This window comes from Fringilla coelebs (assembly GCF_963513975.1).
Source record: "Fringilla coelebs genome assembly, chromosome: 7".
Lineage (NCBI taxonomy): Eukaryota > Metazoa > Chordata > Aves > Passeriformes > Fringillidae > Fringilla > Fringilla coelebs.
Window position 1 is genome coordinate 26295205 of NC_140035.1, and position 25764 is coordinate 26320968.

General features: G+C 44.8%; 1 protein-coding gene across 2 annotated transcripts in view; it reads right to left on the bottom strand.

The window, feature by feature from the left end:
* PLEKHM3 (pleckstrin homology domain containing M3) overlaps positions 1 to 25462 on the bottom strand; it is a 72399-nt gene extending 46937 nt beyond the window's left edge. The window contains exons 1-4 of one of the 2 annotated variants that reach the window (XM_084208952.1): positions 25377 to 25462; positions 22829 to 22907; positions 16102 to 16961; positions 8253 to 9188 (exon numbers count right to left, since the gene is read on the bottom strand). In XM_084208952.1, coding sequence (XP_084065078.1) covers positions 8253 to 9188; positions 16102 to 16759 — 1594 coding nt within the window. In that variant the 5' untranslated portion in view covers positions 16760 to 16961; positions 22829 to 22907; positions 25377 to 25462. The remainder of the gene's footprint in view (positions 1 to 8252; positions 9189 to 16101; positions 16962 to 22828; positions 22908 to 25376) is intronic. The other variant, XM_084208953.1, reaches the window with a different exon arrangement.
* Between the last annotated feature and the right edge of the window lie 302 nt (positions 25463 to 25764).

Consider the following 25764-nt stretch of genomic DNA (forward strand, 5'->3'; position numbering starts at 1 on the left):
AAAATGATCCGCAGACTTCAAAAGGCTTTCAGCTTGATAAAGGCATAAAGCAGACTAAGCAGAAGGAGCACAGCAACAAATTTTCAGGGTTAGATCAGACATACAACATTGCTCTTTCAGCTCAGCACCAACAGAAATAAGATGAGAATTACTTCAGTTCTTCTTACCTTTATTCCTGTGCATCTATTCCAATTCAGTCCACCATGGGAAAACTCAAATTCAGAAGGAAGATACACTAACAATCCAATTCAGTTCTCTCTTATGCCTATCCGGGTTTGCATTACACTTTGTCCTTTTCCCACCATTACTTTCCAGAGCAATTTTATTTCAACTAAATAATTAAAAACTTATAAACCTCCAAGCAAAGTCTGACACTACTCACCTTGCCTACATTTTCTGTGAGCTTCTTATGAACTTGAAAAAAAAGACAATAAAACTGTAACAGATTAAAGTAAAAAAAAAAAAAAATCTGTGTTGAAACCATGTAGGTTTGACACTATGTACCTAAGCAACATATAAAACTCCTATCATGTCAGCAGTGTACACATCCCACTTTAATTATAAACTAGATCAGCTTCTCCAGAAATAAGGAAAGGTTCACGCATCCAAAGGATGGTCCAATTGTTCCAAGTCAATGGAAACCTTGACTATCAGCTATAGCTCAGGACTAAGTGCTAAAATAACAGACCTTCCATCTTCCTTAGCACCATCTGAAGGTACAATGCCAGTCTTTCTTGTCCTACACATTCCAGCTCAGCTGACTTAGCCTACCAGTGCAGGCTTGGTGGCTCTGGGCTATGACTCCAGCTTCAGAGCAGCTCTCCAAAACACATGAGAGGAATTATTTCCTAGACACCAGACCTTGTTCAATCAGCAAAGATTGGATTGGTGTAGACATCCAATATTTAGATGGCTGGGGGTAGGTGAAGTGACCAAAACCCTTTATATCAGTCATGCTGAATGCAACAGAGCTGTGACTTTCTCTGTGAAGATGAACAATCAAGAAAAAACCCCCATGTTGGAAACAAGTCAGGTGATAGCACATATGGGTGCATACACAACATTCTGCATGCCTGTATCGTACATGTCCTTTGTAGAAGACAGCATACAGGTATGCTGCAGATTACACAGCTAAATTCTGCCTTCCCACTGAAACTAATCGTAGTTAAGACTGCAAATATAACAGCAAAACTTAAAAGTCAAAGTAATCTTGCATTTCACATATATAAGGCAAGAGAAACATTTCATCACTAAATGAGAACTAAAATCCTAGCTGTGTCAAATGACAAGCAACAAAACTATACATTTGGAAACTAGTTTTTTATGTGCTTGGATTTCCCCACTTGAGTTTCATCAGAAGATAAATTCTTTTACCTTTCGTGTCAAATTCTAAGAGGTAGCAAATTTATTCTTCCCAGAGAATATGCTCTAAGGAAATTACAAACAGCTTCGAAGACCCACCTTACACATAAGCTGTTGTTTGTGACCCTTTTAACACATGGCCAGTTTGCATTCTCCTATTCCACATTTTCAAATCTTTCCCTGTGTTCACAAGGCAACAGTGCTGAGGAATAACACCATACACCTCAAACTGATCTGGTATTCTTTTCCCCTTACCCTTAAAGGATTATTGTCAGCAGTATCTGGTGCTTTGCTGAGACTCTGAAGTGCTCCCTGACAGAAGGAAATGGGATCTACCATGAAATGACTTATTGGTAGGATTCAGTAATTCACCAGCTCTTGGGTTAGGAACGGGAACTAAACACACTCTCTGGGCCAGCTCTTGAAGCCTGCCTGCCAGCTAGAAGTGAGGAGATAATGTAAGCATAATTAATAATGGCATTCCCACTTGTAGAGTCAATTACATTCATACTTGGCTCTACATACTGAGAAGGCAAACCAGAGAACAGAGCAAAGAGCAGGCCAGCCATTTGTGTGATCAGAACACTGCTGCCAACACCCTCAGCCAGGTCATTTAGCAACATGAGTCTCTACTTAACCCAGTTTTCATTTCTGCTCTGCAGTTAGTTTGAAGACCACTTACCCCTGCACTGCTCATTCCTTCACTCACACTGAAGGCTACCTGGTTTGCCAAGCTTCATTTATTTGATACAGCATTAGCATACCTAGAAATAACCAATTCTGTTTCTGTTTGAATACACAACTGGTTTTGTATCTCCTTTTAAAAGAAGGAACAACTGTGCAGTAAGCGTGGTTACATATTTTTACCCATGGTATTTGGCTGAATTTCTTCTTGGTCACTCACCACTACCACAGCACTGCCTTGGGCACGTGAACTATCCAGTTTTACACAGCACAGGTACCTGTCAGAGACTATAGATGTTGCAGAAGGCCAGACTGAGAATCTAAACCCTTCCTAGCAGGTGGCCTCTGGTTTGTTCTGTAATTTCTCTTATGTTGCCCCCGATTTGATCCACATGCAATAGTTTTGCAATAATGCACTGCTTTGGCATGTGACAGAAGAGGGAAAGCCTTGCCAACACACACACAAATGCCTTAGTTTTGCAGCAGTGGCCCGACCCTAAACCAGCCATTTTCCTTCAGTGTTTGTCCCTCAGGGCTGCACATCTGCAAGGACATTCTGATGCCAAACAAATGCAGAGTGCACTTCACAGGATTATTTTTCCAGAGCAGCATTAGGAGGGGCTCCCTGTGATGCTGGCTTCTGTGACGCCTTCGAGATGCACACATCTTTGCTACTTCTTCTCCTCTGTTAAATTTTGTTAGAACAGTCAGGTAGATCCAAATTTTATGGGGCAAGAGAAAAACTGAGCAAATAGCATTGGAACATAACCTTTGCTTTCTTAGGAAACTAAATTAACAGCCATGGCCCAAACAAACTCAGGAACCTGGTATAAACTGTAACTGCAGAGGTGTTGTGCAGATGCCTGGGCCTTTCTGGGAAGGTAAGGTCTTTAGCAGCAAAAGCAGGCTTAACTGATTTAAAAAATGTTAGCCCCACAAATAATGCTCTCTCTTCCACACAATTCACGAAGAAACTCCCGAGTCCTCCAGAGAAGAACTGTGGGGGATGTGGGGGTGGTGTATAAGTGTTGGGAGTTTTCAGGTCTGAAAAATACTTCCTTTTGTCCAGATGTAGCTTTTTTACATCTCAACATAGGTGAGACTTGAACATTTAGACTGCCTGGTTTGCGCATTCTTTGAACTCTATGCCAAAAGATCCCTCAAGACTAGTTTCATGCAAAAAATGGACCAAAAAGGTCCCCCAGACAACCAAGAGTTCTTTGGGGGTAGTGAAACTCGTACCTAGCACCCAGAAGCCAGGAAGAAACAAGGCAAAGCCAAGAACAGCCTATGCTTACAGTAGAGACACGTTTACACCTAGCAGAACTGAGCTCACAACAGTACAATAAATTAGCACATACTGAAAACCTGCAGAGTTGTTGACAGGGACAGACTAGAGCAATGGAGTCACCTATTCCATAGAGGCAGAAAAGGCACCCTTCAAGGCTGCCAGGGGGAATATGTATATTCATCAGCCAAGACAGTTGTATCAGCAGTTCCTCTAGCACGGCTGAGACAAAGAAGTCAAACACCAGTTGATTGCAAAGGGCACATCAGGGCACAGAACATGCACTGAACTGATGAAGTACTTATCTAAACTGCACTTCCAGGCAGCAGCAAGCCAACTCCAAACCAAATCCCATGAAGGAGAAAATCTCACTCTGTGGAGGTGCCAGCCAAATCCCAGGAGGATGAAGGACCCAACTTCTACCAGACAAAGCTGATAGTTTTCACTGTCACTTCCTCTAGTCATGCCACCCTAGAACTGCACTGAGGAACTCATCAATGAAGATTAAATGGTCTCTGTGACCATAACTGATCGCTGATAAACAGGTTTAATCAACCCAAGTATGTGATATCTTCCAATCTTTTTCAAAATGAGCTGTCACATGGGAAAGCACTGTGGCCCAGCAAACTCGTACTTTGAAACATGTAGGTCCACTGCAAATAAAGTGCTCCCTGCTACACAAATTCCAGTCACCCTTGTTTGGAAACACTCCCCCCACTCCTGCTAACAAGTCAGTCACCTTGTTTAAACATAGTGCATTTTCCAAATACTAACTTAGACCATGTATTTTTCTGCTCAGGTGGTTTAGAAATCCTACTGCTAGCAGTGGAAGTTTTACTTTTAAATGAATAGAAATAGGGCCTGAAAGTCACATACAAGACTAGAAGACTAAAGCCTAAAGTGAAGATACCTAAACAATAGAACCTTTACAGTGCAAAACATTCCTAGGGGATTTTACAGAGTCTCAAATACAGGGAAGGTAAAAAGCTGCTGAAGCTTTGGAAGAAAGAGATCAATTGAAATGAAACCAAGCACAAAACAAATACAGCACTTAGAAAAAGCACAATCCTAGAAGCCCTGGACAGGTGAGAACAATAGTTATTCAGAACTAAAATGTGACAGGAGTGCTAAAAACCTTCCAAAGAACCTGATGGTATTTTATTTTTGTGCTGCATTTTCTAGATTTATCCTCTAGCATTTTTATTTCAGCGACATGCTACAAAATAAGTGTTGGGTATAATGACGGTTCACTAAGTATTTGCTAAATTCAAAGATGCCTCTCAACTATCTGTATTTGAGAAGTTTCAGCTGTAAGGCTTTTTGAGAAGTTGAACAAAGTTGACATTGCACATGACTATTTTGTTTTTAAATTACACTTGCTGGCTTGCAATCTATTAGGAACTACTTTCTTTTCACTAAAGGTGGGGGGGGGAAGGAGTTTTATTTTTACTGCAATAGGGACTGATTCCAGACCGAAGGGCTGAGATAGAGCAGAGGTTGCATGACCCGTGCATGTTGCACTGGGCTGTCCCCCAGCAACACACAGAATCACAGCGCTCGGTGCAGAATGATTCCTTGAAAGACAACAGCTCTCCACCTGCTGCTTCATTTGACAGGGCTGCAAGCTCAGGAAATAGCACATTTACTAACCCTGGCTTCTCTGCACCTAGTGTTGAGCTCAGCCAGCCAAGTCATTCAAGCCCTCATAGCAGTATTTATCGTTTTGGCAAGTGAGGAGACATGGAGAAGCAGGGAGGAAAAGACAGAAGGCACCTTAAAAGAGGAGCAGGGAAAACCACACAGACCAATGAAAGCGTGCAGAGCACATTTTCCAGAGGCAGAAATTCCCACATCCATTAGGACTTGCTGTATAAGTAACAGAGTTCCTGGCAGACACAACTGACTTCTCTGGAAAAAATGTCTGCTTTAACAAAGGACGGGGGAAAGAAAACAAAAGGTGAAACAGAGAGCCATCAAAAGAACAGGAGCTATGCAAAAACAGGAGGCAAGGGCAAAGACCATTTGTATTCCCCATCTATAGAAAAGTTATGTCACATGACAAAGAAATAATGATAGTGAAGGGCACCTGGGGATATTTGCTCCTTACAGACCTCCAGGAGAATTCCTCCAGGATAAATGCTTGCCTTTCCCTAGATGCCCTTCTCTAAATATAAATAATGGCCACAAAAATTAAAAGAGTTTATAAACTCCCTGCCACTCCACTGCTAATCAGTGGCCTGTTCATTTATTTTTTATCAAATTACAACAAGTAATGCTCTGCCCTCTGCAGTAAAACAGAGTTAGAAATGTGGAGAAAAGCTTTTGTATCTGGTGATCAAGCAAAAGAGAACTTTTTTCCAACTGCCCTTCTGACTCCGGGGTATCAACACTTCGTCCTCCCTGCCCCATGACTACATCTGACACCACTGCCCCGGCTTCTATCACGAGTTGAAAAGTGCTAGCCAGACTCCAAGATAAACCTGTCAATAGCGAGGCACAGACATTCACATTCCCCCCTACCTGCTTGTGAATATCAGCTGTTTGTCTGGGACCAATTCCTTAAAAAGCTTTTTCTGAGGGAGAAAAGGAAGGGGGATGCCGAGAGCATTTCAAACGGGAAAAAAAAAACAAACCAAAAAACACAACCAGGGAGGGGAACCCCACAAAGACTGCAAAGAGAAAATAAATTTTAAAAAGCCTGTCCCCATCAGGTCCTCCCAGCAACCTTCTTTATCAGAGGTTCATTGTCAATCAATTAGCCAAGGCAGCAGGGGTCTGTAGGAAGGGGGGTAGCTCGAGAGACAATGGTCTGCCCTGTTGTATTACTATTTAATCGCTTTTCCTAAATAAATAAAGCAGCCCTGAGGTGCTGTCATGTCAAGGGAATTTATAACAAAAAACCCCTTCATTTTTCATTGGTCATTACTTTTCCTTCCCTCCCACCCCTGCAGGACTAGAGAGGGTTATTACTGTAGCCGTAAGTTCCATCTTTGTGTTGCTTGCCTTTGATTCCCACTCGGACCTTGCCACTTTCTGGCACTAATTTGTCAGGCTGAACAAAGGAGGGATTTGTACCTCCTGTAAGGTCTCAATTAGGAAAGGCTTCTGCTGCATTATGTGCCATTGGGACAGGACACAAAGACGGTAATTACAGGAATTTGCACTAAATGGCTGAAGAATTCACAGCAAAACTTTTCTTCCTCCCCCCTCCTCATCTTTCTCCAAGCTTACCCCTCCCAGCAGCCCTAGGGAAAACCGCTCTCAATGCCTGCAAGCCGTAATTACCAACAGCAGGCCCCTCAGGTTAAACAGCAGCCCATGCTGAACGGCACAACTGCCTGCAGGGAGCAAAGAACAGCGAGACAGGCTCAGCTTGCCCGTGTGCCTCCCCAGCACAAACTTTTCTGAAGCAAACAAGCTTCCCCAGTTTCTCCCAGTTATAACTAAAATGATTTCTTTCTCTGCACTATGGTAACAGCTCCAAGCTCCAGCCGGCCCTAAAGGTCTCAGGAATGGCAAAGGATTCGCTCCTGTAGAAAGTCCTGTGAATCCCCATCCTCGGGGACAGAGAATCCCAGTGACCAGCTTCCCACAGACCCGCCACAACTCAAGAAGAGTTTCTCTGCACAAGAACATTTGTTCAGTTCGGCAGACTAAAAGGAGACCAAAGGAGTATTTGGAATGCCACAGGTGTATCAGGAAAAGACACCATGCAACCCTGGTCAGAGCACCTCATTTTTGTGGGGAATACATGAATGAGTGGATATTAATCATCCCGTGTTTGGGAGAGGGAATTCATCCTTTCCCAGAGAAAAGTCTGCTCCCATACTACATAAAGCAAGACTAAAACCTGTTTCACATTGGAGACATGTATTTTGTTGCCATTCCAGGGCCTGATCCTATTTTAGAGGAAGTAATTGAAAATATTCACTAGAAACGCTCCTGAACCTCAGTCACAAGATTAAGCAAAATATAAAAGAAATTACATCAAGTCATACAAACATGGCCAAGAACAGACCTGAATTCAGGCAGAAGCCCAAATACTGTGACCAAATCATTAACTGCAATGATGCCAACCTTCATGATGCTCCAGCTGCCAGCTGGATGCAATGCACTGTGGAGAGATGAGCAGGAAGATGGCCTGCAGGTGGCTACCAGAGAAGGACAAACCCAACTGCACCCACAGACAATTTTGAAGGCAGTCCAGTACTTCTAGGGCCCAGGTCTCCCCTGAAAGGCATTGAGGCCAGCCAGCAGGTCCTGGGCCCAAACAGATACTCCCTGGATTTGTCATGTTCCAGAGCAGCATAAGAACCACACCCCAAAGCAGCATGGGGTGGAGGCAGGACCATCACAGCTCCCATAATACAAGAGAAAAAGTCTCCAAAGAGCTGCTTCTGCTTGAGCTGACAATTTCTACCTGAGTGTAACTAAAGCAAGTCAGAGACTATAGTTTAGGCATAAGGTGCCCAAATTTGCTCTACACAGGTGCCCTTGCTAAAGTAAAATGACAATGTACTGCATTCAGACACATTCTCTCTATTTTCACTTCCTTCCCAAACTGGATAAAAACATGATCTTGCCTATAGTCAGACAACAAATTCAAACCCCTTTGATTCTGCACCACCTTTACAGTGTCCTGAATCAAGGAAACAGCTCAGCCAGCCTGCAAGGCAGCCCTGGCCGATGTAGTGGTGTATGTGCAAGATCTAATGTTGCAGCACTGCTCATCAAAAGCAGATGAACCTCTGAATATCCCATAGGTTTTTCTCCACAGCTGACAAAAAGAAAGGCTAACTACAGCCAAAGTGAGAGGCAGGGAACAGCTGTGCTGCTAAAACATACACATGCTCTTTCAAGTGATTTTCTTTTCCTGTAGAGGGGATGTAGGTGCAGATGCTGGAACCTGGCTGCTCACCTGCACACTTGAAGCTCTGCACTGTGAGCCCTCTCTCTAGAGACAGTGTGGTCAGGATGCTCAGGAAGCTGGTGGTCACAGACTGGCGCTTGCTCTTTCTAAGGTCATTTCCAAAGGGCCGATCTCCAGGTTTGTTCCTGAGCGTGACCTGTGGGTTCTGAGTCAAACTTCGAGTAGCATTGGCTGCTGCTTTCAGTGCCTCCATCCACTCCTGGGCCCTCTGCCGCGTCTCTGCGCGCAGGCGCAGCACATCCTGGGGAAAAATGACCTGAAAGCAAGAGTCACAGCCATCCTGAGTATCTGTCTGCACCGACAGGCACACATCCACATTGTAGCTCAGCAGGGGATCTTCATCAAGCCTACCAGGCTGGAAAGCCATGAGATAAGACCTGTTCAAGACAAAAGTAAATGCCTTCCAGTTATTCTGGACAGTTAATCTGTAAAGAGTCCCTGATTTCAGAATATTTTGGTACTCCTTAGTGTTTTCAGTCAAATTCATGGATAGGAAGAGCTCCACAGGCTTCTCTAATAGTCCATTAGTTTGAGAAAGGTCACTGTTATTTTCAGGCTTTGGCACATTCTCCAGTTTCTCCTGCTGTCTTGTAAAAGCAGGCCCAGAAGCATGCACCGCTTCCCAAAGTTTCTGTCCCCAGTCCAAAGTCTCCCAGGAGGACTCTGCCTTCAGCTGTAGCTGTGAGCTGTCTGACAGGACAGTGTCCACCACCTTGGTTTCAATGCCACCCGTAACGGCGACCCTTTGAAAACGCATGAGTGGATACACGGTGGGAAGAGTCTGGTTGCCACTGCTGTCCAAGCAATACAGGTACAGCTTGTACTGAGAGAGTTCAGCGTAACAGGTTTGCCAGTAGCTGTCATTGTCTCTTCTAACTTCCAAGTATCCCTTCTTCAGAAGATTTGAGAACACTGTCTTGTGTTCTGGAGGAAAAAAAATTAGAATATTACGATTATTTTTTTTTAATTGTCTTAAATCACTACATCATTCTGGCTTCTACTTCTCTCCTACCCATACATGGCACATCTGAAGATAGGATCACAGAGAGAATCTTCATGTAGTAGGTTATGATTATCAAACACAAGTACTAACTCTAATTTTGAGCCACCAAGAATAAAGCACTTTTTTAGCCAGAGGTATCAAAACACCTTACAAAAAGGAACAAAGAAACAGAGGGACAGAAAAACAAAGCAATTTTCCTGAGATATCCAGGACAACAATGGCAAAGCAACAAAACACTGCAGGTCTCTCAGAACCTAGTACAGAAGTAGACAATACTATCAAGTAATCTATTGCCAGCTAAAATAAGATTTTAACAGTGAAAAACACATAAAAATTAAAACACCTTACACTCTCTTCCCTGCTCCTTTCCCGGCTCAACTTCATGTTTTCACACACACCACCTCTGCCTCCCTCATCTTAAGCAGCTCAGAGGGAAAGGGCAGAGTGGCATCTGGTCAGCTCCTCTCTGCTGCTCCCTCCTTCTCACCTTTCCCCTGCTCCGGCATGGTCCTCTCCAGGGGCTGCAGTCCTTCAGGTTAAATGTACCCCTGCACGAGCTCTCTGTGGCCACAGTTCCTTCAGGAAATCTCCACATTCTCCAGCATGAGGTCCCACATGGGCCTGCAGGGAGATCCTGCTCCACCACGTTCTCCCCAGGGGCTGGAGCACATTCTCATCCTCTGACCCTCAGCTGCTCTTGACACAGCTGCCAGTGCTGTGCCCTTCCTGAGATGTGTTCTGCCAAAGAGGCCCCACCTGTGGCTGATGGGCACAGCTGGGTCCTGAGGAGGGGCTGCTGGAACAGCCCTGCTGCCAGCACTGTGTACAGCACCTGGCACCTGCACTGACCCACTGAATGCAGACCTGTGCCCAACACAGCAGTTTCCTACCACATTCCAGCATCACTGGGATCAGAACATTTTGTGCAGCTCTGTTTACCCTGGAGTTTTGCTGATTTATGAGAATCAGGTTCAGGAGTAGCAGATGACCAAAAATGAAAAGTAAGAGGCTGCCCAGAAGGATTCAAATACACACACCTGAGCATCTCAGGACTTCAGGTGCTCTGGAGCAGACCACTTCACAAACCCCAGCACAAGGCAAAATCAAGGGGAATCTTCTTCATCCACAGAAAACCAGCCATGCACAAGTCACTCCAAGCACTAAAGTGATGCAAATTTAAAAGGAATTATCTAAAACATTTCTGAGTTTTTAAAAAAAGTTTCCATACAAAATTTGTTCCAATCTGATTTTCACCACTTCAGCCACCACGGGCAAGATTCATATTTTCACCTTGGGCTACACATGTGGCTCTAGACAATTTTTCTTGGTCCCTGTATAAATTCAGAGGCATTCACTGCTACACTGTAATACCAACTGTAACACTTGGCACCCCAAAACAACGCAGACCTGAAGAAGAAACTCTTACTCCCATTTGAGTTCTACTTCACCCTTCCACTAAGGGTACCTGTGCTGGGTCTTGACTTACAAACAGCGACAGAATTAGCAGACACAAGTAAAAGTTTCTGCCTCTAATTGTCCATCTCCCTTAGAGTCTGCTATTCCTGGCACAGGAGCAAGGTAGCCACCCGGAAACAGCTCCTCATCCACTGCCCACCAAATTAGGTCACAACAAAATCATCATCAATTGACTTTAACAGACAGCATTACAGACCACAGCAATACAAGAGCTACTCAAGACTTCCACGCTGGGGCTGACAGCCTTTGAAACAAGGATAGCTGGAGGCATAAAACATTTTCAGTATCTCAGCTTAACCAGTTACACTCATGTTAACAGGCCACACTCTAACAAGCTTTAGACATCATCTCTGAGTATACTGAGGATGTCTGCAACACAGAGCTAAGAGAACATAAAACATCTAGACTGGACGAAGCTTGGAAACAAAAGTATAGAAACTACATCCCCATGTGTACTGGGCTTCCCAGCTAATATGGTCAAGACTTCTGGCCAAACTGCTCTCACCACTACTGGATAAGGGGTGAGTCTGTCTGTCCTCCCAGAGAACAAGGAGAGTCAGGGACTCCTGAGTATTTGAGGAGCTTACTGTCCAGGAGCTTCTGATACCAACTGGGGCAACCTTGGGCTGTAACCTTCATTCTCAGAACATGCTCCTGCCTTTGGCTGCAAGAACTCCTGTAGCTAAGTCTCAGTTTCTTCTATGGGCAGGAGAAAGAATCAGAATAGCAGCAGTGTAAAAGCTTTTGCCAGCTCTTCAGCAAGACCAACTTTTAAGGATTTTTAAGGATTAAGCAGACAAGCTCCAGACAAGTTATGATGAACATAAACTTAATGAACATATATGAAAATGAATTGTTTGATATAATGCTGGTATGGAAATCTCATGGGGGTTAAAAATGGGGAAGGATGCTACCTTGCAGCCACCCTAACAAAAAGGAGGCACTTAGGTTTCACCTTGACAGCTCAGCCTCAGCTTCCCCATTTACCCATATACTCATAATGAAGCCTGCTTTTAACACCATACTCAAAGGACTCCATCTACAGAGATTTCCTGCAGATATGGCAAAAACCATAACAAGATTTTTTATAAATTGCTATTTTGGCACTAGGTCTAAAAAGGTCAGTATAACTATACCTTGCATATCAATAAACTACTCGAGGGTATTTCAGCTAAATATGAAAACCGAAAGCCTAATCTATAACCCAAAATGGTAGAGAAAAAGCACACTTTGATAGCCCAAATGGATAGATGTGCACACACATGGACACACTGAAAGAGAACCAATTTTGTTCACCGTACATCTCTGGCCCTGACATTCATTAGTATTTCTGCACTAACTCAAAAGCCATTAATTTCTCTGAAACCCACACTAATCCCTTTGTAGTGCAGATAATGGACAGCCATTCTAGAGTCATCTTCCCTTTCTATTAATCCAATCAGGGAGGCAGTGCTTCTGCAGCTCCAACTGCAATCTCTCTCGCTTCCATCAAGTACAGATGACTGTTCAAGCTTCTCCATAATAAGACAACTCATAACCTTCCCCCAGCCACCCCTCCTTCATCCACACACAGGTTTGCTTGTCTTTTGTTGAGTTAGAGAAAGGCTATCTCTCCCTGTCTTTCACAGAGGCACCCCCCTCTCCCTCCTTCACCCCACTCCTTCCCTTCAAGCTCTGTGAAATCGGCTCCAATGGCTCTCGCTCAAACTGGGACAGAACCAGCAGCCACCTTGATTAACATTCAAATGCCTCGTATTGTTTAGGTCAGGGCAATAGATGCTGGCAGAGACAGGTTGAATTCATATGCTGAACATCTCACAGCTCTGCTCCTTTATCTCTTCCACATGCACTGTGCCAGATAATACCTTTTTACTCAGAGAGCAAATGGTACCATCTCTCTATCCACCTTCCAAACAGAAACTGCATCTCTTTTCTTCCTTATGGACACAGGCAGAGTAAATTGAAGAAGAGTAAAAAAAAATGAAATAATCACAGTAAATGGCTCACATCTGAGCCATCTGGAGTTATAATTTCAAGGAAAGAGGTGGAAGAAGGCAGAGAAAAACAAAGAGAGACTCAACAGCTGGGGACAGTGTAATATCTTCCTCAGCATCTCTGCTCTCCATTGGGAAATGCCCCCTTGTCCCAGATAGGAACCCTGCATACAGCACTGAAACCAGGCCAGCCTAGCACCCACCTACAGCTGGCCACACTTGGGGCAGCTGGTGCTGCCCCAAGAGAGAGAGACCAAATGTTGTATGAGCATGTCCAGAAGATGCACACTCCAGAACAACTGACTGTACTTGCATCTCAGTTGGCATGGCAGGAAAGCTTACTCTGCTTTTCCACCACTGAAGCATTTCTGACAACAGTCATTCCAAGTAACTTGGAAAAAAGCAGAAGCAGAGATGCCCAGTTCGTAAGGAGTTTGAGGGAGCACTCTTGAAGGGGCACTCCTCTCTGAATTCTCTAATGCTTAGTAAGTGATGAGTGTAAGTTACAGAGTTTTTGCCAGTAGTTTTCCCCTTGGATTTTTAAAAAACTGAACATTTTTACAAAACACATTTGGGACCTAAAATGCTCTCAAATTGGGTTGGGCTAGTCACCTTCTTTGGGATTTGCTAGATCAGAGACAAACTGTACCTCAGATCCACATTGTCCACTGTCTTCCTACTTAAAAATACAGTCTTTTCCTCCCACCTGTTTTCCCACCTGGGTCTGCAGATATGTATCCTTCAGCTTGTCAGTGTGCAGGTGCTCAACACAGTGACAGCTTTAGAGTTCCCCAAGCTCACAGACACAGCAAGCAAACAAAACAGCTATCTGGAAAAAGTACTGTAGCACCCCCACTGTCAGGAGAGGGAGTGTTTGAATAACACCCACATGACCATCAAGCCACGCTGTGTTTAAAACACTGTGTTTTAAAAATCCAAGCCAAGCTTCACTGCATATTACAGAAGCAGTATTCACTCTTTGTCTCCCAAGCCACATGCCCAGAAACACAAGAGCCTGCCTTGAATTTGCTTACAACTTCTGTCTTTGCTAGCTCTGCTTCCTGCTCGTGCCCCGTAGCACAACAGGGTTTATTTCTAGCATGAATTCTTTCACCAGCAGGCCAAAGATACTGCCACAAAAGGCACAACTTCTTTCCAGGTTCTTTTCTTTCTCAGCACATGGAAAGGATTCAGTGCCATTTTACTTGTATTACGGTTTAGGAGTAGTCGGCAGTGCTGGGTTAGCAGCTGGAAGAGATAATCTTAAAGGTTTTTTACAACCTAAATGATTCTATGATCCTATAAAAGAGCAAGCAGCAGGAAGAGAGAAGCCCACAGTAATGGGTACACTATGACGGTAAGGAGAAAAAACAGTGAAGAGTTCACGTATGCAGTACCTGGGACAGCTTTGGAGGACTGGGAGACCTCTGCAGGCTCCAGAGGGAAGTCCTTTACAGCCCTGAGGACTGACAGGAGTTGCTAAATGTCCTCTCAGTATCTCAGAGCATTCATTTAATTTGGATTAAAACCCTGAAAAGGGATGTCTTCTAAGGATGCAACCACTATGACCCCTCCAACAACCAATCTAACCTCCAAACACACTCTTCAATCTTTTCTGTAGAATAATTAGTAGTCACAGATACATGTCTGCAAAACCTACTTTCTTGCCTTTGCACTTCTTTTTTCAGGTCAGCTCACAGTAGCAGCAGACTCTTTGTGAGGCTCTCTTGTAAACACAGAGGGAAGAAATCGCACAGCTACCTTGTAAAACCTGCACAGCTGCTGAACAGAACAGGCAAAGGAAACAGATTTAAAAAGTATATTTTCAGAGCACAGAAGCTCTCCTTCCTCAAAGAAGGTAGCCCTGCCTTCCAACATTCTATACAGAAAGCTCTTGGAGGACACACAGCAAGCACTGACTACCTCAAGAAGTGGGTCCATGGGAATTTCATATCACAGAATCAAAGATTAAGCTTAAAATGCTATTAGGAACATGTACACACCTTCAACAGCTCCATTTTAATGGAGTTTCTGTGGGCATATGAAGTTGTTACATATCAAACCCAGGAGATGCCCAGGATACAACTAACAAAAACTAAAAGCTCTGCCTCCGGACTTGTGAGTGCATTTCTGCTCTGCATCCTTTCCACAGAAAGATACAAAACAGAGACTCCACTCTACAAGAACCAATATATCTCCCTAGACAAAAGTAACAGCAGGTGCACTTGCCTTTGTCAACCAAGAACACCCTTCTTTGGGCTACAGCAACTATGTCACAATATAACACAATAACCTACATGTTTGTACCTATATATACACTTATACATACTTACATGTTATGTATTTATACACACACACAGATATCTCCCCACACACAAACACTTAAGCACCTGCTTTCCATGTTCCAATATAGGCAACTTAGCTGGAAGACCCAACACAAAAAGTTTGTTTTAACCCTAAACAGGCCATCTATTAATAACTGGAGTCAAGCCATCATATACATACATGCACCCTTTCACAATCCCTTGATTTTTAGTTAAGCCCTGCCTTTATTTAGATTACAAAAATCTTTGTGGCACTAGCTGTTGTTCCTCTCAGTAAGTGCCCAGCCCATTTCTGGCATCTACAAAATAAATCACGGAGATGGAGACACTGGGTCAGTGTTTCCAAAGCCCTGAGCAGAACCTCCTCAGTGCAGTGCTTGGGAAAGGAAGAAGTATCACTGGCTGAAACACCGCTTCACATGGCTCCCTGGAGATGCCTGCCTCAATCTGATAACACTTCCTGTGCCCCACACAATGCTGGCAGGAATGCCTTAATATTGACAAATTGAGTGCTTTAGTTTCTGTTACTTGCTTATGGACTGAAAATTCAGCATTATTTAAAGAAAGAGAGCAGAGATCTTGGGTCTTACAGTAAAGCTCTTTTTAAAGGCTTCTCTTTCACTTTATGAAAACTGCTTTTGTTTGGATTTGCCATTCTCCCAATAGCTTTAGCATTCAAAGCTTTTTTTAAGTTTGGGAAAAATCATTCTAGGAAATGATCGGAAATACATAGCAAATAAATCATTTTTACCTGAGTCAAACTGAATAAGACAGAAGCAAAAAGTAAAACAACTTTAGATATTTAAACCATAAAAAGAATAGAAATCAAGGTAAGTTAAAAAAATTATCCTTAGGCAGGCAAACACACAGAGTTACATCAAAGACAAAAGAGCCACACTGATTTCTCTTAAGAGTTACCTCACAGTTGGATTTTAAGTGGGTTTTTTGTGTTTTTTAACATTCAGCTCCTCTTTCAAGACAAATATTAAAATCAGATAGGAAACTCCTCATATAAACACAAACAAAGCACCAGCACAAACCTGTGTTTCCTTGGATATCCTCTCCCTTGGTTAGTGCCAGGTAGGAAAGCAGAGCACAGTTATTGTCCTGACCAGGTGCAGGTGGCTGCTGCAGGGAGGTGCCTGTGAAGACCACTCTCCAATTCACATGGCTGATATCAGAGCGTGACCTGTTGTGACCTGGTTTGAACACGGAGGCTTCCTCATTCTGCACCAGGATGTCATTCACTGAGCGAGGCCTATCCCTCCGCCGCTGGCAGATCTTGAAGATATTAAAAGCTGTGGTGTCCCCTTCCCCTGCCCAGGCAAGGTTGTCAGCAGCTGTTCCCCTCTGCACCATGCACTGGTCTTTGGCAGGGAACACTGTCTGAGCTTTGGTTTCCAAGAGGCCATTTTTGCAGTGATCCCAGATGAGGCTGCTTTTGGCTAAGGAGGCGACGTTCCTCAGGTTTCTGCTCTCTGTTATCTGATCAAATACCTCATGCCCAACCAGTTCTGGGACCTCCTGTACCCCATACACCTCAGAGGGCTGCACAATCTTTTCAAGCTTAGTATCAAAACTATTGAAAAAGTCTTCAGTCACTTCCAAGGCAGGGCTAATGTCATCCACTTCAAGAGCTTCCATATCCCGTGCTGCTGTGGGCTCAAGGCGTTGCGATGCGTTAAGAAGATACCACATCAATATGGACCCAAAGACCTGCTTCACATCGATCCTAGGTACACCATTAACTTGGACCTGGTGGGCAAACACAGTCACCAACTCCAGCCCATAGTGGTAGGAAGTAGCCAACTCAATTTGCCTTCAGAGGGAAGATCTAACACCCACTGACCAAGTGGGCTATGGTCCCTGTATGAAAACCGCTCATAGGGCTGAAGAGTACCTGTAAAGAAAGGCAAAACATCACATCAGTAAGAGTCTATTCCCAGGTAAATACATTTAATCACATCACCCCTTTCACAGTCATAATCCTCTTCATTTAACTTTCTCCTTCAATTGGCACCAAAATTATTGCATATGAAGAAACCCTTTGTGGTTTCTGTTGCGCACTCTGTATGAACTCTGTGTATAATCACTTTTTGAACTGAAAGCTGCAGAGAGCAGGATGGGACACCAGATGACGGGAAACCAAAGCAATACTATTTGTTAACCAAGCTTTAGAAAGCTGCATTGAGAGGTATCCACCTAAGGAATGCTTCACAGAGTTTCCCTTAGGCCTTTCCCTTTCTCTTCCTTTCTTTTTTCTAAGAAAAAGTTGATAAACTCCAGGGTCATAACATAGGCCAACCAGCCCCAAATAGTCTCCCTTTTTGTCCAAGACTGCTTGAACTCGCAATTTTGTGGAGACCAACATGAGTTTTACAGCAGCTACCTTGCCTATCCGTCTGTGACATTTGCCAAATAAATCAAGTCTGCTGCTGTCTTGAAGCTCTACCCACAGTGCTGCCATGCTGAAGGGAAATGAACAGTAGGTATGTTTAAATTGGAGCAACCTGTAAAATGTCTGCAAGTTTTTGGGACCTGGAGACTGGGCATTTGTACTGACAGGAGAACAGCTCTCAGGTCTCCTAAGACAAATTACAGTACCCAGAGCCTGTACAAGCAGAACAGCTTGAAGTCAGAGTTTTGAACACATCAGCTCAAGTCCTAGGAGCAGCAAAGCTGCATTAGCTCAGAGGTCTACCTAGATTTTTACACTCTTAACAAAACTAACTAGCTGGGCTGGGCCGAAAATTAGCAGCTCATTAGCTTGTAAATGCTGCTGAAGTGCTACCAGGACCCATGAAGATTTACACTTAGCAGGAAAAAACATCTATTAAACAGCGTCAAAACAGATAATACTTTATTTAAGGTGGGGTTTTTTTTAATCCAGAACAGTCTTTTAGCCTAACTTCTGTTAGGAAAGCTGCTTAAATAGGCACCCTTTACTATAGCAAGCCAGAGGAAGAGAGGAAGGTGGCCAGCAACCCCAAACGGAGGGGGCACAGAATTCTGTAGCACAGTCTCCTCCACAATCCCCCAGTGGCTTCCTCCCACCCCTGCTTCAGTTGTAGCCAGCCATGACACAGCTGTGCTCAAAAGCAGCAGCTCACCCCTCACCCTCCCTCCTAGTAGATCTCCAGTTCAGACTATGACATCCACAAAGACACTCCAACTAAGTAACTTTCAAAAGCAATAACTAATCACATACACAACTCTGGAACATCAAGCCTTTACTCTGAGATCCTTCTCCCCTTCACTCTTGGCAAGGATTCACTTTGCTAGTCTCATAGCAAATCAGGGTAGGAACAGCTTCAATTATGTGAACACAGAGTAAGACACTGAAGATAAAGACAAAATCACAACCAGAGGGCTGAACAAAACAGACCTGGAGTTATTTCAAATCAGAACAGTATGAGAGCAGACTCTTTGCAAAGCTGTGCAACTGGGCCAGTTGACAGCAGTGGGAAATTAAGTCATCCTGGGCACATCTGCATTGTCAGCTCAATGCAGCACTGAGTTCACTCTTGAAGCTCAGTCCTGCCAGCAGCCCCAGAACAGTGTTCTACTCCCTGGTACCACAGAGCTTGGGAGCTCAAGGAACAGCCTAAGGGACATAATGTGGTGCAACCTGTCCACTTATTCTACACCCTTCTGTAGCATATTTTTAAAGCAAGAATGGTATTTTGAAGTTGCAAACTGCAAGAAGCATTCACTTGAACAAAACTAACACCAACATAACCATAGGCCTGCAGTGAAGGCTACAGCCTGGTCTATTCAAAGATGCTGCCTCATGGGGATTGGCAAGGGATGCAGCCTTGCACTCCCTCGTGCAACTGGAGCGGCAATCACTCCAGAAGGGCTTGTGACATGCCACTGCAGCATTCTAATGACAGCAGAACAACGTTGGTCTGTTCTTTAAGTCACTAGGAAAGGTGGAAAGCAAGGGATAAAAATTGACACTTACGTTTAACAAGTTCATTTTTAAATGCCGGAGGCTTCAAGCAGCTGAACGTTTCTCTGGATTCTGTGAGACTGGAGCTACCAGCCAGCCAAGTGTGGTGATGCCAAACTACAAACTGACCTCATAGCCAGGAGGAGGCTGAATCACATGGTCATGAGAAGATGACAGGCCCCACGTAGTTCATAAACTGCAGCATTCATATCTTCCCAACTAGTCTGTTTGCCCTGCTCAATAAAGATGTGAAAGGTGACATCAGTGATGTCAGGCTCATCCTCCCCTATACCACCAAAAGGGCCAGTAATTCCCACTAGCACTGGGATCCTGCAATTACATATCCTCCATAAATGCAATTAGGCACTTTCTGACAGCAGCACTCAACAAAAATTTAATTGAGATGTCTGCATGGATTTGGTGCCAAATGAAAGCAAACTCTGACACGGTAGTAAACAGCTTCATCACTATCTCCTCCAGGAGGGAAGCAGCGAAAATCACTTCCTTCATGGGAGGGGTAAAAAAGGGCAAAAAAGGATAAGTTAGACTCCTTTTCAAGTTACTATAAAATGTATTGCTTTACGTATTGTTTCTTGAAACACCCTAATTTTTCCAAAGACATTCAGTCTAAGGCAGTGAATATGACAGAAAGAAAGAAGCATCAGCCCAAACTATTATAGATTGATGAAATTGTGGACAACCATAAGCTTGGATTTTTGCTCATCCAGGCCCCTGGGAATTGGTCTTAGTGCAAAAAGGATGAAGGAACATGCTGCATTGTACTCAGCAAAAACTGATGGACACAGGGATTGCAACAGAAAAACAGTTTTCTGTTTATCTGCCCAGGATGAACATGCAGCAGTCAGATAATTAATGTGCACTTAAAACATGAGTAGTCTTTACTATCACAAGTTTATAGTGGCCCCATCACTCACATGGCTGAAGTAAACAGCAAGGATTACTGGTCATAGCACATGAGACTCTGAAGTTCAATTTACTAAAGATTACCTCCCCTGGAGAAGCCACATGGATTTAACTTGGGTGACAGTACAGTCTGACACAGAGGAAAGTCATGAATGACAAATGCCACTGAACATACACTGAAAGAAATTATTCCACTTCCTGATACGTTTTCTGGATCCTCATGAGTTATGGAAAACACCCAAGCATTGCATGGCAAAATTTAAAACACACAGAAAATACTGTGAAGCAGAGGGGAAAAGCAGAAAGGAAGAATAGGAGACTTCACACAACTTGTTAAGCAATCTTGTTGGTTTTGGTGCTCAGAGGACTTCCTATCTCTCTTCCAGATTACAGAGATGCTTAACACAACAAGTGCTATACAACAGATAGATAGAGACTTCCCCTTTCCTCTGGTATTTGGAGAGAGAATCCAGGGAACTATCAATGATGTTCATGAGGAAATGCATAAATTACAGGAGCTCTCAGTCAGTAAAAGGTAGCCAAAGACAGGTAATATTAAAAGTCCCTCAAGTCTCATTGATTCTTAATGACTCTTGAGCTCAGATTCCTGGCAAAGATTAGGGTTTCTGAGAATTTTATCTCAAGAGCACAAGAGGAGTTCTATAAGCTACCCATATGCAAATAGAGAGCAGGGGTGCCTCAGGCACTGGGGAGGTTGCCCTATCCCCCTTCCCAACACACTGGAACCTGCTGGTTCTGTGGGAACCAGCTCTACTTATCTCACACCGCATTACAACTGTGGGCTGAAACTCCAAGGCCAAGAAGGAAAACAGAAAGAGATTCTTTCAGCTGGGTAACAACTGGGCAGCAGAACAAATTCAAGCAGCCCAGAGATTTTTACTTCTGTTACGCTGTAGGCCTGGACCACTACAGTCCAGGTCAGGGGCTATGTGTGGTTCAGACAAACCTGGTCTGAACACACCTGAAGAGGCTGATGCACTGTCCCTGAATGCAATCCACTGGGGCTGGCACAGTTAAGTACCTACTGAGCTTTTCTACTGTCAGCCTGAGCAACCTCAGACTGTGACCTGAATGTCTTTCTGTGGTGCTTCAAACAATCACAACCTACAGGTTTTGCTGCTTCAAGGATTTCTGACCTGCTCTGTAGCTCACATCAGACAAGAATTGCCCTGAATCTAAACAGGGCACACTTGGGTCAGTGATAGTCCTCGAAAACCAGGCTGTGCTGTGCAGAATCTCTGAAAAAAAGCTATGAAGCTGATGACTTAGATGCTACCTAGTAGTTAAGAAGTTGAGCTGTATTTGTCAGGAGGGCACACCTGAGTGGACAGAAGAGATAACAAGGATGCACAGATGGCTGTGACACACACAGCTTTTACCACTGCCTTTTCAGTTCTGCACATCACTGGCACAAAGTGCTTGCACAAGGAGCTGAAGAGTCCTGCAAGAGTCCTGGTTCAAGACCTGGCTCCCCTCCGAGTGGTTATGAACCCGAGGCAATGCAGTGGCCAACTCTCTGAGCAGCAATTGAAGGCTGCACCCCTGCTTGCCTGCCACACCCATCTCGGAGAGGCAACTGATAAGGAGGAATTTCACAAGGGACAACTATAGAGAGTGAGCATCAGCTGGGACACTGTCCCTGTGCAAACTACCACATTCCCTTGGATCCTGGCTGTATTTTGTTCCCGCGGCACAAGGCAAGCCTTTTCCCAAGTGATTCCAAAACCCCAGATGATGTACTGCCAGGTACATCAAGTGAGACAGAGCACACAAGCTTGTTAGAGTCACCATTTCAATGGCTGGAGGAAATTTACAGTGCTTCACAAAGAGAAAACTACAAGAAACTTTTCATATACAGGGAACCACAATTTCAAAAGGTTGCCATATGACAGTCAATGGTTGGCTCAACATCACCTGGGCAATTGTCTTTAGATCACATTTTCAAAGCCTCTCTCTAAAGGCCTCTTTCCCCAACAGGGAAACTGAGAAATGCATTGCTTAAATTTTTCAGACTATCCCGACTTTAAAATGTCTCACAGAAATATCTTTTGACTGATATTCCTGCACAAAGCAACTGGCAATACTCAGGAAAACCTCACAAAAACTGCAGCAAGAGACTCCCTGGTCAGGAATGCTTGGCTATAGGGTCAACAGAGGGTAGCTGAATGCCAACATAACCATTTCCAAGTTGCAAACCCACCTGTCTGCCAGTCTCATTGCCCTTAAGGATGAAATTACCTGCCAACATTTATCAAAGAAGAAGAGCTCCCACATCCTGTCTGCTAGACCCAGGGAGAGGCAAACAACAGGAACAGCTGCAATTAACCTGGAACCTAATTACAGTCAAGCTAAAAGACAGCTGTGATCTCTTCTACTCTACAGAAAACAAAACAAAAAACAACTGCGAAAAGTTGAACTGAAGAAAGAAGTGAAATCAGGTAAGAAGAAGAATGCCACGTTCTGTGAAGGGAAGCAGGCCCTTAGCAAGGACACATGAGTCTGGCTCTGTGCAGCACAGATTTTCCCCTGCTGCTGATCTCACTCAGTGCCTTTAACAAGGAAGCTCCCCAGGCATCCTCCCCGTGTGGAGAACTAACACACCACAGCACCAGAACAGCTCACCCAGTGATGAGCACACAGCAATGCACAATAAACAGTGCTTACAGTATACATTAATTTTAACTGTCATTTGTAAACAGTGATCAAAACACAAGAAATACCAAGCTGCAAAGAGCACAACAGCCTGCACTAGAACAAACTGGGGCCAGAGGCTGAGGAGCACCCAGGAGTGGAGGAAGATAGACCATCAGAAGGATTTCTTTTCCTGAAACTGACTGCTGGACAGCTCTCCCAAGATCTTTATCACTCACTCATTTGTCTTGCAGCCATCTGACACACATCCCTCCTGGCTGGGAAGCACCACCAAGTCATGAAGGGCTGTGCCACTTCCTGGGGATGAATAAGCATTAAAAATCTCAGCAGCTGGACTGGCATGAAGGATAAAGGACTTTAACAAGGGAGGGAACAAAAAGCCAAGCAGACTGACCACAGGGGAGCAGCTGGTGGTGACACACAGCCCAGGCTGCAGCCAGCCAAACCCATCAGCACGTGGGCACTTTCTTAGGTCACATCAGACTCAAGCCCAGACCACCCCCTCTGCATGCTGCCTGGTGGCTGCCTGACATTGCAAAATCCACAGGGACAAAAAGAAAACAGCAGTGCAGTGATTTGGCCCTAGACATGGATCTGTGGTCCTAAACACACCTGCAGCCTGCAATAACAACCCAAGGGACTGAATGATTTCTGTGCTCGTATTCCAGTTTTGTCTAAAGTTGTATAACTGGGATTTTAGATGCTGTCCCTGTCTACGGGAACACTGCCTGTTCTGCCAGGCACACAGACACCACAAAACAGTCTGTCACCTCCTGAATTCAGCACAGAGTACAGAAATTGTCAGGGAACAGGGTATCCAAGAGGGGTGATACAAGCTCCTCCAGTACAAGAGGAGACAAGCAGGAAACAACAAACATGACGCAGTCTAATACTTATAACTGTACCTGCCTCTATGGAGCAGCTTGGCTCCTGACAGGATGTGGAGCAACTTTGTATATGTCAGGTGAAATAACATTTTTCTTTTTTAAAAAATAAACATTTCTACTTAACGCAAACTGAAATTTTGCAGGTATCTCCTCACTCCACATTTTCTCGGACTAGGCTGAAGAGGAAAGACAATCAGTCCTTACATGCTTGACTTTTTTTTTAAGGTTCAGAAATTAAGACATTTTTAATTTGCCCTTGTTGAGCTGTGAACAGAAGTAAAAAAACATAGCTGGGAATAACAGCTTGCATTGCCCCAGAGGCCCAAAAAAAGATAAGAAACACACCATCTCCCACAAGGACACAGAAGACCATTTCCTCCCTGAGATCCCAGCACAGCTGTAAGGAAACACACTTGACATCTAAATCTGTACTGTACAGCTTTCTGAATAGCCCTGATCTGCAGCTGGAGCTAACTCCTCTCTCCAGCTGTGGAACCCAAAGAATCAGCTGGGACAGCACAAGCCATTCTACAGTGAGACCTGCATTTCCTGTAACTGTTAGCAGTTGCATGCTGACTTTGAGGGAAATACAGCACTTAATCACAGCCTCTTTTCAGACCTCAAACTAAGCTCTTCTTTTTCAAACAGCCAGGACCACAGTGCTTTGTCACCTGAACTGGCAGAAGGAGAAGAAGCACTGATCCAAATAATGCTGAAGTTCGGCAACCTACCACAGCAACCCAAATGCTCGGGTCCCGCCAGCCCTGCCTCAACAGCTGACCCTGAGGGATGGCTGTAAGCACTGGCACCACTACAGAGTTGTGTGACTACCCAGCATAAGCGCTTGCTCTTCTCCAAACTGAACTACATCTTCATTACAGAAAATCTTAGCAGAAGCCCTGTAGAAACCTCAAAGCACCTGATGATATTGAAATGGTAACAATAGTCTGCTTTAGTCTGATCAGGTCCCCCAAGAACAATGTATCTAGCTACTACAGACTGATAAGAACTTTCATTACACTGTAGAGTGCTCTGTTCCACATTAGATTTCTGATTTAAGTCCCAAATTTAATTCAATTATTTTGAATAAATAAGACATAAAAGTGGCAAGGTGAAAATTGCTGTTGCTTAAAGTGTATGGTCATTGGACCAACTAAGATTCAGATGCTTTCTTACTCTTACTGCGACTTTTTGTAGTCAGTTAGCAGGGTATGCAGTGCTGAAAGTGGGATTTGTCTGTACAACTTTGCAGGATGAGGATCATTTGTGCATATTTGCAGAACAGATCAGGAGCGAGCCGCGATGCCCTACACAAACGTACACACGAGTTTCTTCCCTCACCTCACGCTGCCAGGGACTGCAGCATTCCTGCTGATACTCCAGCTAGCACACGTTCATTCCCACATAACACAGATTCCTGTCAGGCCTATTTGATTCCAGAAGGTGTAACTCCACTGGCTGTGTCTGGGTGCCTGCTCCTTAAAAGAAGCAATTTTACTGCAAGGTAAGAAGACCACGGCATTATGTCACACTCTGGGCTATAAAAATAGAGAGGGATGTCAGCACCCTGCGCCTACACACACTGGAGTTCTGACTCGAGGAGCACCCAAATTCCTGATGAGACCGTGAGCCGGGTGGGGAAAACGACAGCACGGGGCCTTTTTATGCAGAGGGGAACATGTCCTTCCAGACGAGCACATGACTACAGCCGCGTCTGTGCTATAAACGCAAACGCGGCCGCGCCCGGGCCCTCGCACGCAGCCCCGTACGCTCGGGCGGGCAGGCAGCGCGGCCCGGCCGCCCGCCCGGAGGGGCCGGGGAGCCTCGCAGCCCCCTGGGGCCCCGCCCCGCCCGCGGCCCGAAGGGAGGATTTATTTACCTGCGGCCGGGCCGCGCCGTGCCCGTGCTCCGGGAGGGGCCCGCGCTGGCCCTGCCCGGCGCCCAGCGGCCCCTCCTGCCGCCGCGTCCTGCCGCAAAGCCGTCCCGGCCGCCGCGGGAAACGGCTCCGCGCACCAAGGTTCCTGCCGCCGCCAGCGCCGCGCCCGCGCAGCGCCGGCCTTGCGCCAGCCCGCGGAGCGCGGATCGGCGAACGCCGCCCGTCCCGGCAACCCGCCAGTCTCACTTCCCTTAAAACACAGCACTCGAAAAACCACAGATTTTCCTGTATAAACATCAAGGGTAAGGTTGCACCTTTCCAAGTTTAAAGCAGCCGAGATTCTCAGGGAGCTGGCACTTCAGGAGAGATGGGAAACACAAAATCCTAAGGG